Raw genomic sequence first — 15,751 nt, 5'->3', positions numbered from 1 at the left:
AAACACATGGTTTATGTAAAGATTTTGCAACGAGTAGTATGGCTGAACTCGCCGGCCACCCTTCTATTATAAATGGTGAGTTAAATTGTCGATCTAATAAAAGGAATAAACATATTCATTATCGCTAGACTCTGAGTACATACGGTCAATATATTTGTTTTTGACGGGACGTCGGAGTCGCCCAACGACGAGGAGATAATTGGTTGCCAGTACCTAATTGTAGTTAATTATCATAACCCGCCTCTCGCTCGTCATATTGAGTAAGTAACAAGCTATTCAACAATAAGAGCATGGCAACAAGCTATATAATGCGCCACAGATACCGTACAAGCATGCTCAGAATATGAATCACCCAAGACCAAGAGAGAGTAGCTAGCTAGGAGGATCTCTGTAGCTGAGAGCTTTTAACACATGGACCCGAACGGAGGTCTGTCGCTAGGCCCCACTCCTGAGGAAGGAGACCCCTACATGACCACCGGGTACCTACTGACTCTGATCCGCTCGGACAAAGGGACGCACATCGACATCCTCGCCACGGCCGGCGCGGTGCTGCTCGCCTTCCAGGCGCTGCTGGGCTCCCGGCGCCGGCACTGTCGCAGCAAGGTCTTCCTCCTCATCCTGGAGGCCGCCTACACCGTCTCCTACGTGCTCGTGTCATACACCATCGGCCTCATCCAGACATTCGACAGTCCCAACCCTGCCCAGAGCCAGTTGCTTTGGGCCGTCGTGCTACTTCTCCTCCTCGGCAGCGCCGATACCATCTCGGCCTTCAGCCGGCACGACGTCGAGCAGAGCAAGGGCATGCAGGCGAAGCATGTCCTCCAGTCGTTGCTTGTTCTCTGGTTGCTCCTCAGCCAGAGAAGCTTGGCCGGAGGAGGGTGGATCATCGCGCCCTTCTTGCTCCTCTGTTGGGTGTATAGCATCTTCAAGATGGCCCAGAGGACCAAGGCACTACGCATGGCAAGCATGACGCACTATGGCCTCGTGCGCAGCGCCAAGGTGGTGGCTGACTACATGCATACCGATGTCGTTCAGAGCCATGACGCCGGCCATGACCCCTCAGACATGACTAGGTACAAATATCTCGTCCTCGGTGAGGACGAGTATTCCATACCGCCTTCCGCACCACCCTACCTAACACATGTTCCGGTGGCCGACGACGGCGATGTCATCACGATTGACATGATCTGGAAGCACGATGGCAAGCTTTTGAGTTCTATGGATGAACGGGCACGTGCACTTAAGGACACGTGTCTCTCGTTCGCATTGTTCAAGCTGCTCAAGCGGCGCTTTTGCAGCCTCGAGATCGCCGAGGCAGGCCACCCAAAGACAAGGGACTTCGTTCTACATGGGCTCCTCGCCGACAACAATGCACCTCCAAGCCGTCGTCAACATCAATGCGATGACAACCCGGAGGATCAACTCCGACGAGGCGCAGAGCGCGCCTTCCATATCATTGAGGTCGAGCTGTCCTTCCTGTACGACTTCTTCTACACGAAGTACCCAGTGCTCTTCCCCACCAAAAGAGTTGTCGGTGTCATCCGTTTCTTCTTCCTCCTTGTGTTCCTCGTGGTGCTCCTGTATTTCACCACCGACGCCATCTGGGTGGCTAGGCATCCTCGATTCGTAGCCCCCTACTACGCCTTTACCATCTTCAATGACTTTCTCTTTGTAGCCATGATCTTTGCCATAGACGTGTTGCAGCAGCTAGCCACGAGTTACTCCAACTGGGCGGTTGTTCACTTTGTGTGTGACTACGTGAGGACCAAGAAGAAGTCACGTTGGCATTGCTGGAGCCGGATCCGCCAAGAACTCATCAAGTGGGTGGCGAATTGCCGCTATCATAAGGTGAGGCACTGGGATCACAAGCTCGGCCAGTACTCGCTCCTCAAGTCCCTAGAGTACGACTCGTTCTTGACCAACACACTCTCTTTGCTCACCTTACGCCTAATGGATCCCAAAGGCATTGGTCGGAAGCGCAAGCCGGATGTCGAGCTCCCACCTGCTGTCATGCATGCGGTCGCGACTGCTCTCCGCCGTTCCCTCGAGGAAGGCAATGGCTGTCTCACCAATGGCACGAAATCCATAAAGGATGGGGAAGGCGAATTGCTCTGGGCATGCACGCAACCCACAACCACGCACATGGTCCTCGTGTGGCACATTGCCACCACATTGTGCGACTTTACTAAGGACAAGGATATTTCTCACGAGCTGCTCCCACAGTTGCATCGCCACCGCCTCATTGCAACATGTCTTTCTGGCTACTGTGCCTATCTGCTTGCTTTTGTCCCGGAGATGCTACCGGACCACAGCTACACGACCAAGCAAATCCTGGACGCCGTTGTGCGCGAGGCTCGACAGAATCTCGTCAACACCGAGGACAAGCCAAAGACCAAGCAGATTCTGGAGGCCACTGTGCGCAAAGCTCGGGAGTATCTCGGTATCACAAAGGACATGTCGAAAATATTCGACAAGATGACAGAACTTGGTGGCATAGTTGGCGGCAGCAGAGACGAAGAAACGCCGATCCTAATCCTCGGAGCCAGGCTGCATAGATGCCTCATGGCGATCACCATGCCGCGGCGGTGGGAGCTCCTCGCGGAGTTCTGGGCTGAGCTGTTGCTCTTCCTCGCACCGTCGGACAACACGGACGTCCATGCCGAGCATCTCGCAGAAGGGGGGGAGTTCATGACGCACCTTTGGGCACTGCTCATGCACGCGGGCATTCTTAAACGACGCGACTTCACTGAAACCGCTGTTTGAGCTAAGGGTCGAGCTCATCACAAAGTGTATTGCATTGTTCCTCGGTACAACAGCTACTATTGTTGCTCCAACTATCCAACTTGGTACTTGTTTTATTTCCTTTCTCTTTTGTGTTTGTGCGTGCACGCCCTGTTAAGATATGCTATAGTTGGATAGGGATCGGTTGCCTTATTTTGTAACCTCAGAATGATTAATTCAGATATATTCCATGTATATCCTATATCATCTTGTTGTACAAGCCATGCTAGGGGCTCATCCCGGCTATATTAACACGCAACTTGCATTGAGCCCTCCAATAGAGTTAACTCATTCACCAAATTTCACTTGGTAATCAGAGCCTCTTTCCCCAGGGAACTTTTCCAAGGTGCTCCCATCATCCTCTTTTGCACCTACCGTTCCATCTCTCTGTTCTCCCATGACCGAGGATAAAAGGGATGAACTAGATGCTATTAGAGATCAATTATTAGAGATAAGAAAGACTAATTCCAAATAATATAGATGCTATCAGAGATCAATTATTCAAAGGGAGAGCAAACAAGAAAACAATAAATACATTTAACTAGCTAATTAGAGGGTGTACTGTGCGGATGAACTAGACGTTTGCTAGGTATAATAGAAAGAATCACAGGGATGGAGAAAATAATAAGAAGACTAATTCTTAGTTGTATAAGATGATCAGAGGGTGTACTGTAGGGTTGAACTAGACAAATGGTAAGCACTAATAGAAAGAACAAAAGAAATGGAGGAAATAATAGGGAGACTAATTCTTAATTTTACAAGATGATATTAAAAATTAATATAGAAAGAGGATAAAAACAAAAAAAAACAAATAGCATTTTAACTAGTTAATTAGAGTATTATATGTAGCTAATTAAGGAGACATATTGTAGGAGGTATAGTAATGTTGGGGGTGCCAGGCCCCTCAGCCCTCAGTTCCCTCCGCCAATTCAATCTACAACTACAGTACAATAAAAAATAAAAAAAAATAGATTCAATGGGTGCAGTTCTGCTTCGCGGACAGGTAACACTACCGGACTCCGTGCGTTTGTCGAGTGCCCGAAACACTCGGCAAACTACGTAAAACACTCGGCAAATTGTTCGCCGAGTGCCACACTCGGCGAATAGCACTCGCCATAAATAGTACCGGCAAAGCCAACTTTGCCGAGTGCCATTTATCGGGCACTCGGCAAACATTTTGCCGTGTGCAGTTTAGCTCTCGGCGAAAGTAAACGGTCGTAACGCCGGACCCGCCGTTAACAGTTACTTCGCCGAGTGTCAAACGGCAAGGCACTCGGCAAATAGTTTTATAAAAATATTTTTTGGTTTTTAGAATTCCTTTACGCCGAGTGCTGCGCTCGGCAAATGATAAACATATGCCGAGTGTCGCACTGTAAGATACTCGGCAAATATTTTTCAAACAGTATTTGGGTTTTTTAAAAATCCTTTTCGCCGAGTGTTGCTCTCGGCAACTAATAAACATATGCCGAGTGTGGCACTGTAAGACACTCGGTAAATATTTTTCAAACAGTATTTGGTTTTTTTTAAAAATAGCTTTTCGCCGAGTTTCTTGGTAATAACACTCGGCAAATTGTGTTTCTTTGCCGAGTGTCTTGGTCATAACACTCGGCAAAGCCTCAGAAATCTGAATTTTTTTTTTGCATTACATTTCACAGCACATATATATATATCACAGCACAGATATGTTTCACAGCACATATATCACATATATATATCATCTCCACACACCACATCACATATGTCACAATAATCCACAATGGTACATAAATGTCATACCACAATACCAACATAAGGTTCGAGTTTAAAGTATCCACCACAAGTGCATTACAAGCATAAGTGCAACACAAGGAATAAGTTCAACACATGAAAAGAAGCAAATCACCAATGAGACCACGGCGACTGCTGCGGTGGGTCTTGAGGTACATCGTTTGATGCCGCCGATTGACCCTGCACAAAGAATAGATAAGATTAATTCTCTGGAGAAGCTAATCGATTGGTTAAACTTCCATTGATCTGTCAGAAGAAACTTTTAGTCTCCTTAGAGACGTCTGTCATGCCAAAACAGTAATTCTTATTGTGTATATGATAGTATGTAGGGATATTATGGCTGATTCTTCTTTATAGGAGATTTGAAGCATCTAGCATGTTCCTATTTTAGTTTCTAGTTCGATATAGTTTGTTAGGCCTCTTTGCTCAGTCCAGGTTCCAACTGAGAAAGAAATAAAATTCTTGCAGATGGCAGGAGTTCTCTCATGTCTCCCGGTGGCATACAAGAATATTGCCGTGGCTAATAGGATGAAGAGTTTGAGAGAAAAACTGACAAAACTCAGAAACGAAATTGGTAGCTTTAACTTTATAAAGGGCAGTAGCACTACTACAGAGCTGCCTTATGATGAACGTGAAACAACGTCAGATTTGCCTGAAGAACCACTAATAGGAAGGGATGGAGAAAAGCAGGAAATCATAAAGCTGTTATCTGCAAATACCAACAATGATGAGATAGTGATTGTTCCTATCTATGGCCTTGCAGGCATGGGTAAGAGTACTTTGGCACAACTAGTTTACAATGATGCCCAGTTCAAAATGTATGATCATCGTATATGGGTTTATGTGTCCCATGATTTCAATTTGAACAAAATAGGAAGTTCTATAATTTCTCAACTACCAAGCCAAGGAGGTCAACAGAATATGGGAATACAGCAGGTGATAAAACAATGCCTTGAAAACCTATTCCATGGCAAGGAGGTTCTGATTGTTTCAGCTGTGTGGTTCCCGAGGCCAGGAAAGCATATCCGGTCCAACAGAGCGCAGCCAAAACAGTGTACCAGTAGACACACTCCTATGCCACACGTGCGTACACTGACCTCTCTCTCTCTCGATGACAGTTTCTTCCCGCGCTCGGAGACTCTACTACACCTGTCTGTCAGTCACACGCACTCGATTGGCATCACTCATGGTGTCAGTGTCACAGCACAGCATCGATCGGTGGCTGGCTGCACTGCCAGACGTACTACGCCCAAAATTCTTCTTCTTCTAGACAAGTACGTACTCGGCCGGTCTCAATCCTGTATACTCCGACACCACTCGTACGTGTACAAGTACTGGTATGTACCCCTTTGACCAGGTACACACTACAGGGCTAATTTCACATCCTGATGCAGGCTTAGCTAGCTTCTAGAAGGCAGCATATGCAGCAGGCTGGTTCGATGTCGCATACCAGTATATGGGTCGGCACACGTTGCTGTCAGTCAGTCTCAGGCGGCAGCCAGCCAGCCAGCCAGTAATTGTTCTACAGTTGTACATGTGGAGGCTGGATCAACGAGCGTTTCAACTCCAATCCTTAATTAGTGTGACTTTTCAAGTTTTATCTACAGTTGTACATGTTAAGAGGTAAAGCAGCAAGAGCTGCTGCAGCGAACACGGAACAACACCCAAACCAAGGTAAGCAAAAGGGGCAGAAGTTGGACAATACCTTCTGTGCGAACCAAGTACGAGCAACTTGTAATGTCAAACTAAGTACGAGCAAAGTTGGACAATACCTTCTGTGCGAACCAAGAAATGAAATCGGGCATTCCATTTCCCGCACCCTGTTTAAGAAGGGTATCACATTCCTGCGGGGTAGGTTCCCTTGATAGATGCCAGTAGTGATCAAGAAATTCCCTATAACAAAGAGAAACAAGAGAGTTGGATACCGAATAGTGACAGCATATTTAACAAGTTCATTGTGAACTTACTGCATGTACGGCTCCACTTCGAGAAGGTTGGTCAACACATAGTGCATGATAGTGCGCCACTCTTCATGTCTCAATGTCTTGGGTTTCCAATCACTTGCACTTCCAAGCTGCCCTCGAAAAAGGCTGAGGTTCGATTCATTTTCGCCCGCATTGTAGCGAGGGGGTGGATTATGCACGCTGGGAAGGTTGTCACTATAGTAACTTGTTGTGAAGTTTGACACCTCCTCCAGAATGTATGCCTCTGCAACGGAAGCCTCAATTTTGCCTTTATTCTTACATTTACTTCGAACAACCTTTAGACATCTCTCGATTGGATAGCACCAACGGCCCTGCACGGGCCCCCCCATTCGTGCCTCATACGGGAGGTGCAAGATCAAATGCTGCATCGGAACAAAGAAGCCGGGTGGAAATATCTTCTCCAACTTACAGAGAAGCACCGGCGCCAGTCTTTCCAAGTCCTCAACCACTTTTCGAGACAACTCCTTGGCACAAAGCTGGTGGAAGAAATAGCTCAACTCTGCCAACACTAGCCAGACATGCTCAGGGACATAGCCACGAACCATCGCCGGAAGAAGCCGCTCAATCCATATGTGGAAATCATGGCTCTTCATCCCTTTGACTCGCAGAGTAGATACGTTCACTCCCCTCCTCAGATTCGCTGCATACCCATCAGGGAACATCAACGTTTGCATCCATTCAAGAACTTGCCTCCTTTGGGGCCTGGTCAAGATGAAATCGGCCTTAGGCTTGCTCCATGTCTTGCCGCCTCTAGGAGGCTTCATTTCTTGCTTTGGTCTATCGCATAACGTTGCTAGGTCCACTCTAGCCTTAACGTTGTCCTTTGACTTTTCAGTGTCCATGAGTGTTCCCCAAAGTGCCTCGGCCACATTCTTTTCAGTGTGCATCACATCAATGTTATGTGGAAGAAGGAGGTCATCATAATAGGGGAGTCTCTCCAAGCCTGACTTATGAGTCCACATATGTTGACGACCATATCCCACAAAACCATCGCCTTGTGGGTTGACGATGAGAGCATCTATCTGAGCACGAACCTCGGCACCTGTCATGATCTGCGGTGCGGGGTCTGTCACTACCACACCTTTTGTAAAGTTCTTCATGTCTCGTCTGAATGCATGCTCAACAGGGAGGAACTATCGATGCTTGTCGAACGAAGAATACTTGCCACCCTTCTTCAACCAAATGAACTCCACAGCTGTCTTGCATAATGGGCATGGGAACCTCCCGTGAACACACCAGGCGCAGAATATCCCATACGCCAAGAAGTCGTGCAGGGAGTAGTGGTACCAGACATGCATTCTGAAGTTCCTCTTCGTAGCTCGGTCATATGTCAACACCCCTTCCTCCCAAGCACGGACCAGCTCATCAATCAGAGGCTCCATGAACACACCCATCTTACTCCCTGGGTGCCCAGGAATTATCAACGACAAGAATATATTCTGTCGTCGAAACACGACACCGGGGGGGGGGGGGGAGATTGAGGGGGATAACGAAGATTGGCCAGCAAGTGTATGGGGCAGCCATCAGTCCATAAGGATTGAACCCATCTGTTGCTAGCGCAACACGTACATTACGAGCCTCAAGAGCTTTCTCACGATGAATCCCATCAAAGTGGGTCCATGCTTCACCATCGGATGGATGTACCATCTTCTCAGGACTGTATCGAGTGCCATTTTTGTGCCACGTCATCTGTTTCACGGTTTCCTCGGTCATGTATAGCCGTTGGATCCTCGGTAAGAATGGAAGGTACCGTAGGATCTTCACGGGGATCTCAAGCTGCCTCTTCTGACCATCACCAGACTCTACCTCCAGGTACCTAGAGGATTGACACTTTGGACAGTACTTTGCTTTCTCGTGTCCTTTCCTAAATAGGACGCACCCCTTCGGACAAGCATGTATCTGCTCATATGGCATCTTGAGTGCACGAAGGAGTTTCTGCGACTCGTACATGCTCTTTGGCATAATGTGAGCTTCTGGAAGCAAGCTGCCAATAACTGCCAACGTAGCATCGTAACAATCTCGACTCATGCTAAACTGAGCCTTTAAGGCCATTACCCGTCCAATGGCATCTAGTTGAGAAACCTTTGTGTGGCCGTGAAGGGGTTTCTGTGCCGAAGACAACATGTCATAATACGCCTTTGCGGTTGCCTCTGGCTCCTCCTCCCCACCTTCTTCACCTACGTGTGCTTCGTGAAAGTCATTTAGCCAGTCACCTACCCCGGCATCAGCATCGAAATCTTCGACGCGTGCTCTCACGACCTCCTCTCTCATCCGATCGGCTTCACCGTGGTAGATCCACCGAGTATAATCTGCCGTGAATCCATTCAAGCAAAGATGAGTAGACATGACATCCTTTGGTTGCCGACGCCTGTTTGCACATCTACTGCACGGACACCAAATGGCTGACGCTCCTGGAACTAGGGCAAATGCTCTATCTATGAAAGCCTCCGTCTTCTCAATCCATTCATCAGTCAAAGCACTCTGACTTGGGCGGCCCATGTACATCCACTCACGGTCATCCATCCTCTGACATATATATATATATATATATATATATATATATATATATATATATATATATATATATATATATATATACCAGCGAGACATTAAGAATTAATTGCATGTACATGATGTTCCTACCATCTAATAGGTCAGGATAGGTCCTAATCCCACCCGAGGATGCGTAGCTGGGGTTAGTCTCCATGGTCTACTCCGATCCGAGACAATTTCGGCAGCACCTCCCCGTTGTTCTCCAAATACACGTCCCGGTAGGGAGATTGTGTATCCAGAGAACAACAGGGAGATGCTGCCGAAACTCTGCCTCGGAACGGAGTAGACCACGGAGACTAACCCCATCTACGCATCCTAGGGCTGTCCAAAAAATGTGGACAATTCGAAACAGATACGGTTATCGACATGCAAAGAGCTGCATATTTCTAACCGTATCTCTTTTGAACGGGAGACGCCTAACCGGGTTACGTGCTCTACAAACATGCATGATACAGAAAAGAGGGGTGTTTTATGCCTCACCTCGCTATCCCGCAAACAGGAGAAGCCTCAACCGCTACAAGGTCCACGGAACACCAACAAACAGCCAGAAGCTTCAGTCCTCCCTAAAAGAATAAGTCTGTTCAAATTTAAAATTTCTTATATTTAACCGAATTTATAAGAAATAGTATCAACATGTATGAATTTAACCACCGACAGCAAGCTAGACTTTGCCTTTGACCTAAGTCACTGTAAGCCAAAACTCCTATCCAGTCAGCATGTTCATCCAATCATGGACCACCACATCACTTGTCAGCTTCCAATTGAGCCCAGTCAGCAGCCGGACATGGCAATCTTGTAATATATATACCTTCTATCAGTCAAACTAAAAATTGTTGCTGCTGGTCGGAAGAAGGGAGGACCTGCTGCAGCCTGCACAACAAGGAAATGCGTGAGTAGAGCAATTGGTCAAAGTAGTAGCTAGAATATAATTAATATACTGGCATCCTCACTCACTCCAAAATAAAATACTAGAATAAGACCGGCCACCAGTACTATCTATGTCGAATTTGCATCAGGAGAATTGAACTCTAGAAAGGCAGAGCTGTGTCCATTTGCATATGTACACCCCCATAATTTTTGCAAAACAATCAAAGTTAGCAGGCATAATACATGCATAGTTGCATATACACTTGGAACTAGATGATCAAGATTCAGTCATCAGTGAAAAGGAAAAATTCAGTTTTCAGTGAAAAGATCTTGGTCCTGGTAACAACAAAGTGGTTAGTTACAGGAATGTCTCTCCCGTATATTCATGACTCTAGCCCTTCTCTTCCTTTGCCCTTATTCAATCCACTAATGCTACTGCTGGTGCTGGGCATCACGCACAGCTTGCAAGTGACAGCATGCTTTGGCTTCTACCCTTACCACACAAGAAGAGAAAGTGAGGCTGTAACAGCTAGCAGTAAAGCAGATCTTAATGGCCAAGAGAACAGCTGCTAGTCCACCAAGTGAGCTTTGTAAAGACAGACATACGACTATATTCATAGGCATGCTACAACTAGGAAGATTGCTAATGAAAAAAACAGCCTACAAATTTTCAAAATATGGGGTGTCAGGCACTAGTTAACAGCTGTGGCTCACACCTGCGAATCTATTACGTGTTGGGCTATCCCTCATAATCTCAATGAACTAAAGAGGGATCCATATGAACAAATGTAACTTCTACGGATATATGGCTTCATGTTGAATGCAATTTAATTCAAATCTGTATCCTACAAAGTGGCAGCGATTTTGTTTCTCCCAAAAAAAAGGTTTGTAGGGAGAAACTGATTCTTAATCTCAGATTCTCAGGTGAAATTGGTCCTTCTAGTTTCTAGTTTCTAGTAGATCCAGGAAACGTTTCTGATTCTAACTCAAAATCCTATAATCATGTATGTTTGGTAGGGATTCATTTGTTTTCGGAGAAAAATATGTTTAGATCATGGCTTCCAACATCATTGTCCCTACCAAAAGCATCCAAAGATATAGGATCTCAACTCACTGACATTGGATCCTAGCTTGTAACATTTAATTTTATCGAACAAATCTTTTACTATAAATGCCACATATGATGGTGACACCCGTTACCCATTTGTAGAAGTTTATTAAAATAATATTACCCATGTATTGATCTTTAAAAAAAAATCATGTACGTTTGCTTTATTTGTTTGGTGACTCGGTTGCTTCAACAAGTGAAGTTTATCTTTCTATTGTCTTTTTTAGGATGGTTGTAAACTTCTCCTCATTCTTACATGCTCAGCACCTTTTTCTTACATGATCTAGTTAGCATCTTTTTCTCCACATCTATAACAGGATTGACCTTGCGCATCTATCCTCATTGGATGGCACCAGTAGTGTGTCACCAACAACTAGCTCAAATGGAAAATCCACAGGATTTTATTTTAAGATAAACAACACACACACACACTTAATGGCCAAGAGAACAGCTGCTAGTCCACCAAGTGAGCTTTGTAAAGACAGACATACGACTATATTCATAGGCATGCTACAACTAGGAAGATTGCTAATGAAAAAAACAGCCTACAAATTTTCAAAATAGGGGGTGTCAGGCACTAGTTAACAGCTGTGGCTCACACCTGCGAATCTATTTGCTCATAAAATTTAAAATAACTTATAATTTAAAACGAATCGAGTATTAATGTATGTTATAGGATGCTAAAGTTAGCAAGATCCAAATAGACCGTAGTACCTAGTACTCCTTTTCATCCTGAAATACGAGATACCTGAGCAATTGTAGGATCAAATAATATTCGCTAAAAAACTAACTCACTCCTCACTAGTTGGCCAACCGTAAGACTCGCACCCATGATCACGCATACACAATGAAAGACATGCTCAAAAGAGGAATATCTAGTCCATTCCTCCCTTCTGGGTTTCAAAACGATATTTACAAATCAACTGTAGATTAAACTTTAAGCAATCAGACTTCAAAAGGCAAATCTGACTCAAAAAAGGATATCAAGGACAGTAGGAACATAATCAGACTAATAATCACAAATCATGACAACCTGCTAACACCAATTCAAGCATTCATCAGCCATCAACTCTAATTTATAAACTATCTCCATCCTCAAATGAACAGCTATTTTTGAAATCACTCTGATGAATGCTTAAACTATCTAAGCAGGACAATATGAGAAGCAGTGAGAATACAATGGGGCTTACCGGAGAATGGGGGAAGCAGTGGGATCCTGCGGTGGGCTCCTGCGGCGACGACGAAGTCTCAAGGTTCTCTCCACAACCCTAGGGCGGTTTCGTGGGCGTGCTCGCGCCCGCGCTCGGTTTCACGGCGGGGACAGGGGCGTGGGCCAGCCGGTGGCTATGGCAGACCGGCCGGGCGGGGGGGGGGGGGGAGGTCGACGGCCGGGCGGGCGGGGTGGGGAGGGAGGGGGCCGCGGAGTGGGGAGGGAGGGGGGCGCATGGGGGGGAGCTCGACGGCGGCGGGCGTGGGGAGCATGATGGAGTGGGGCGGCGGAGTGGGGAGGGAGGAGGGCGCGTGGGGGGGAGCTTGACGGCGGCGCGAGGGGAGGGAGACTGGCCGGGCGGGGGGGAGGTCGACGGCTGGGCGGGCGGGCGGGGTGGGGAGGGAGGGGGCCGCGGAGTGGGGAGGGAAGAGGGCGCGTGGGGGGGAGCTCGACGGCGGCGCGAGGGGAGGGAGGTCGACGGCGGCGCGAGTGGGGAGGGAGTGGAGTGGGGAGGAATGGAGAAATGGCCAGAGCCGGCCCGCGGCCCAGGACATAGGTATTACGCCAACACGGCGGCCGAACCTGTATAAATCTTGTGTCTTGTGCCTCTGTAACCATCTGGTTCCTGATTACACGCACCGTCTACCGATAATCTATCACCACGGGCACCCCCTCGGTGGACTGCCGACCATATTTTGTCGACAGTGGCGCGCCAGGTAGGGGTCCCCTTTTAGGGGTTGTGCGTGCTGATCCTCTAGCGAGCCAGATGGTGTGTACTCTCCCGATGGAATTTATTTTACCGAGATTCTTCTGGACGATGAAATCAATCTGCTACGGCAGCAACTAGGCAACCTCCGTCGAGGGCCGACGTGTTTATCGTGACCTCGTCCTGAGAAACCTGCTCGCGGCGGAATCCATCTATGACAGCGTTCGCTGACGACCGCGGCAGCACCCTTCGTCAACTCGACCTGCTATCGGCTGACCGCGGCAGCACCCTTCGTCAAAATCAACATTGTATTCCTGCTAGGATCAATCTACGGCACGGAGTCTTCTCTCCCGTGTGTTTTCTGTTCCATGGTGAATAATCGGCTACTTGGCGTTAAGTCGAAAGCAAGAGTCAAGTTCCGATCAGATCGGATCGGATTGGCTACTCGGCGTTAAGCCCACACGAAGCCACATGTTGCAGGTGCTGAGCAGAATCGATCGATTTGCTGTGCACATGAATCAACCCGGGAGACAGGGCTGCTATCACGACTACGATGAAACCAAATCCGGCAGCAACGTACAACTACCAAAAATCAAGCACTCATCTCGACGTATAAAAACAAGGACGGTTTGGAATTTTGGCAAATAGGAAGATCTACGTACAGCAACATGCAAGATGGCAAGATCACGATAAGGATCTTTGTTGTGCTACATCATCAGCAAGCTAATTGGCGTAATGGACAGAGGGAAGATTGCATGCACCCCTAGACATGCGCCCGCCGCCGGAGCTTTAAGGAAGTAGTGCATGGACACAGGAGCATAAGGCCGAGTACCGTGCCCGTGGTACAGCCGCCGAGTGAGCCGAGAGCAGTTACTTTGCAGCCGCTAAGCGAACCGTCCGAGCCATCGAGCCGAGCCACTCCGGGTCATCAAGCGAACTGTCTAGTGAGCCGCGTTGAGCCGTGTCGAGCCGCTGAGTTCCGACCCGTCGACCACGGTCCAATGTCGACCATGTCTCGAGCAGCTTCGCTGAGCTCCGACCACATCGACCACGGACCACGTCGACCACGTCTCGAGCGGCTCTACCGAGCTCCGACCACCTCGACCACCAGACCACGTCCCGAGCGGCTCCGTGGAGCTGCCGACCACCTCGACCACCAGACCACGTCCCGAGCGGCTCCGCCGAGCTCCGACCACCTCGACCACAGACCACGCCTCGAGCGGCTCCGCCGAGCTCCGACCACCTCGACCACCAGACCACGTCGACCACGTCCCGAGCGGCTCCGCCGAGCCTCCGACCACCGCGACCACCAGACCACGTCCCGAGCGGCTCTGCTGAGCTCCGACCACCTCGACCACGTCGCAATGATGATCGCCACGAAGAGCGGCGCTATGACAACCGCGACCAACGTCACAACAGGCCGAAAAGCTCGAGGACCGGACAACTTATCACCGCCGACCGGATTTCTATCCAAAGATAAGTACACTTCTAATATTTATATTTAATATAATTTTTCATTACGACGTTTCTCCCACAAACGTCCTCGTCATGGTTATTCCTTCAAATAACGTTTGTCCATGTATACAATCTTAAATATAACATACAGCTATACTTAATGCAAATCCTCAACCAGTCATGTTGACGCTCAATGTCTCCAGAAAAGGCCCTGTCTCCGGCTCCTCCCTATACATGCACGAGCGTCTGCCCTCTACGTTATGGGTGGTCGGCAGCGGCTCTAGGACGCTTTGTTCTTCCCTACCCGTGCACGGGCTCCGCGCCCGCGTTATGGTAACGGGCTAGCTAGGGCTGGAGACTCAGCTACATACTAACTGGTCGAGCAGTTTATATCTAAGTAATAAACACAAACTTCACATTAACACTGATGTTTACAAAGCACCAACTGCTTTATCACATCATGCTCATTTACAAGTGACTACTGAGCGTTATTTCTTCACCACTGATTTTTTCTTCATATTATTATTTTGTACATCATGTACTACCATTCTACATATTTATACCTACAGGAATTTCGAGATATGGCTCGGGGTCTTCGTCGCTCGCTTCTCGACCTATGCCCAGGGACTGGCCTCGATCACTCTCCGACCATAGCTCGGGGACTTCGTCGCTCGCTTCTTGACCTACGCTCGGGGACTACCTCGATCACTCTCTGACCATAGCTCGGGGACTTCGTCGCTCGCTCCTCGACCTGTGCTCGGGGACTGCCTCGACCACTCTTCGACCACGGCTCGGGGACTTTGCGTCTCGACTATAGTCGACTGGCGACTCGCATACAGCTAGGATATTTTTTCTCATTTAGATCTTGCTTACAAGGCTCATACCTTGCCTTCCAGCAAGCTCGGGACTACATCGGTACGATGCACCTACCGGTGCATCTCGTATCGCTTGTACGACGATTGGATTCTCAACTTAACTGAGAATTCTTTTTAGACCCTGGCCACCACATGCCTACGTCACCTTACTACCAGGCTCAGGGACTAAGTGGGCACACTTCACCTTACGGTGAATGTGTTTGTTTTTCGACCACTATGCCTCTGATGATCAAAGATGCTACGCTTCAGACATCCTTACGTTTCTTCACAGAAACCCAGGTGGGCACACTTCCCAGGACCGGAAATCTTTTTCTTTCTTCTTAAGAGCATCATACATTCTTCGGACAACCTACTTCTCCGGCGACAACGGTGGTCGGAGATGTCAAGAACTCAAGCCTCACTGTTCGGAGAAGGTTGAAATGGCGTGTCGCATCAGAATACATG

At 48.0% G+C, this 15,751-nt stretch overlaps 1 protein-coding gene across 1 annotated transcript; it reads left to right on the top strand.

Annotated features, from left to right (window-relative positions):
• The first annotated feature begins 411 nt into the window (after positions 1-411).
• Positions 412-2,763, top strand: LOC136480667 (uncharacterized). Its single transcript, XM_066478144.1, has one exon. It carries the CDS (start codon positions 412-414, stop codon positions 2,761-2,763), a length of 2,352 nt encoding a protein of 783 aa, XP_066334241.1.
• The last annotated feature ends 12,988 nt before the right edge of the window (positions 2,764-15,751 follow it).

This window comes from Miscanthus floridulus, chromosome 9, assembly GCF_019320115.1.
Source record: "Miscanthus floridulus cultivar M001 chromosome 9, ASM1932011v1, whole genome shotgun sequence".
NCBI lineage: Eukaryota > Viridiplantae > Streptophyta > Magnoliopsida > Poales > Poaceae > Miscanthus > Miscanthus floridulus.
The sequence above is the reverse complement of the archived record's forward strand: the minus strand, read 5'-3'. Positions and strand labels throughout refer to the sequence as shown.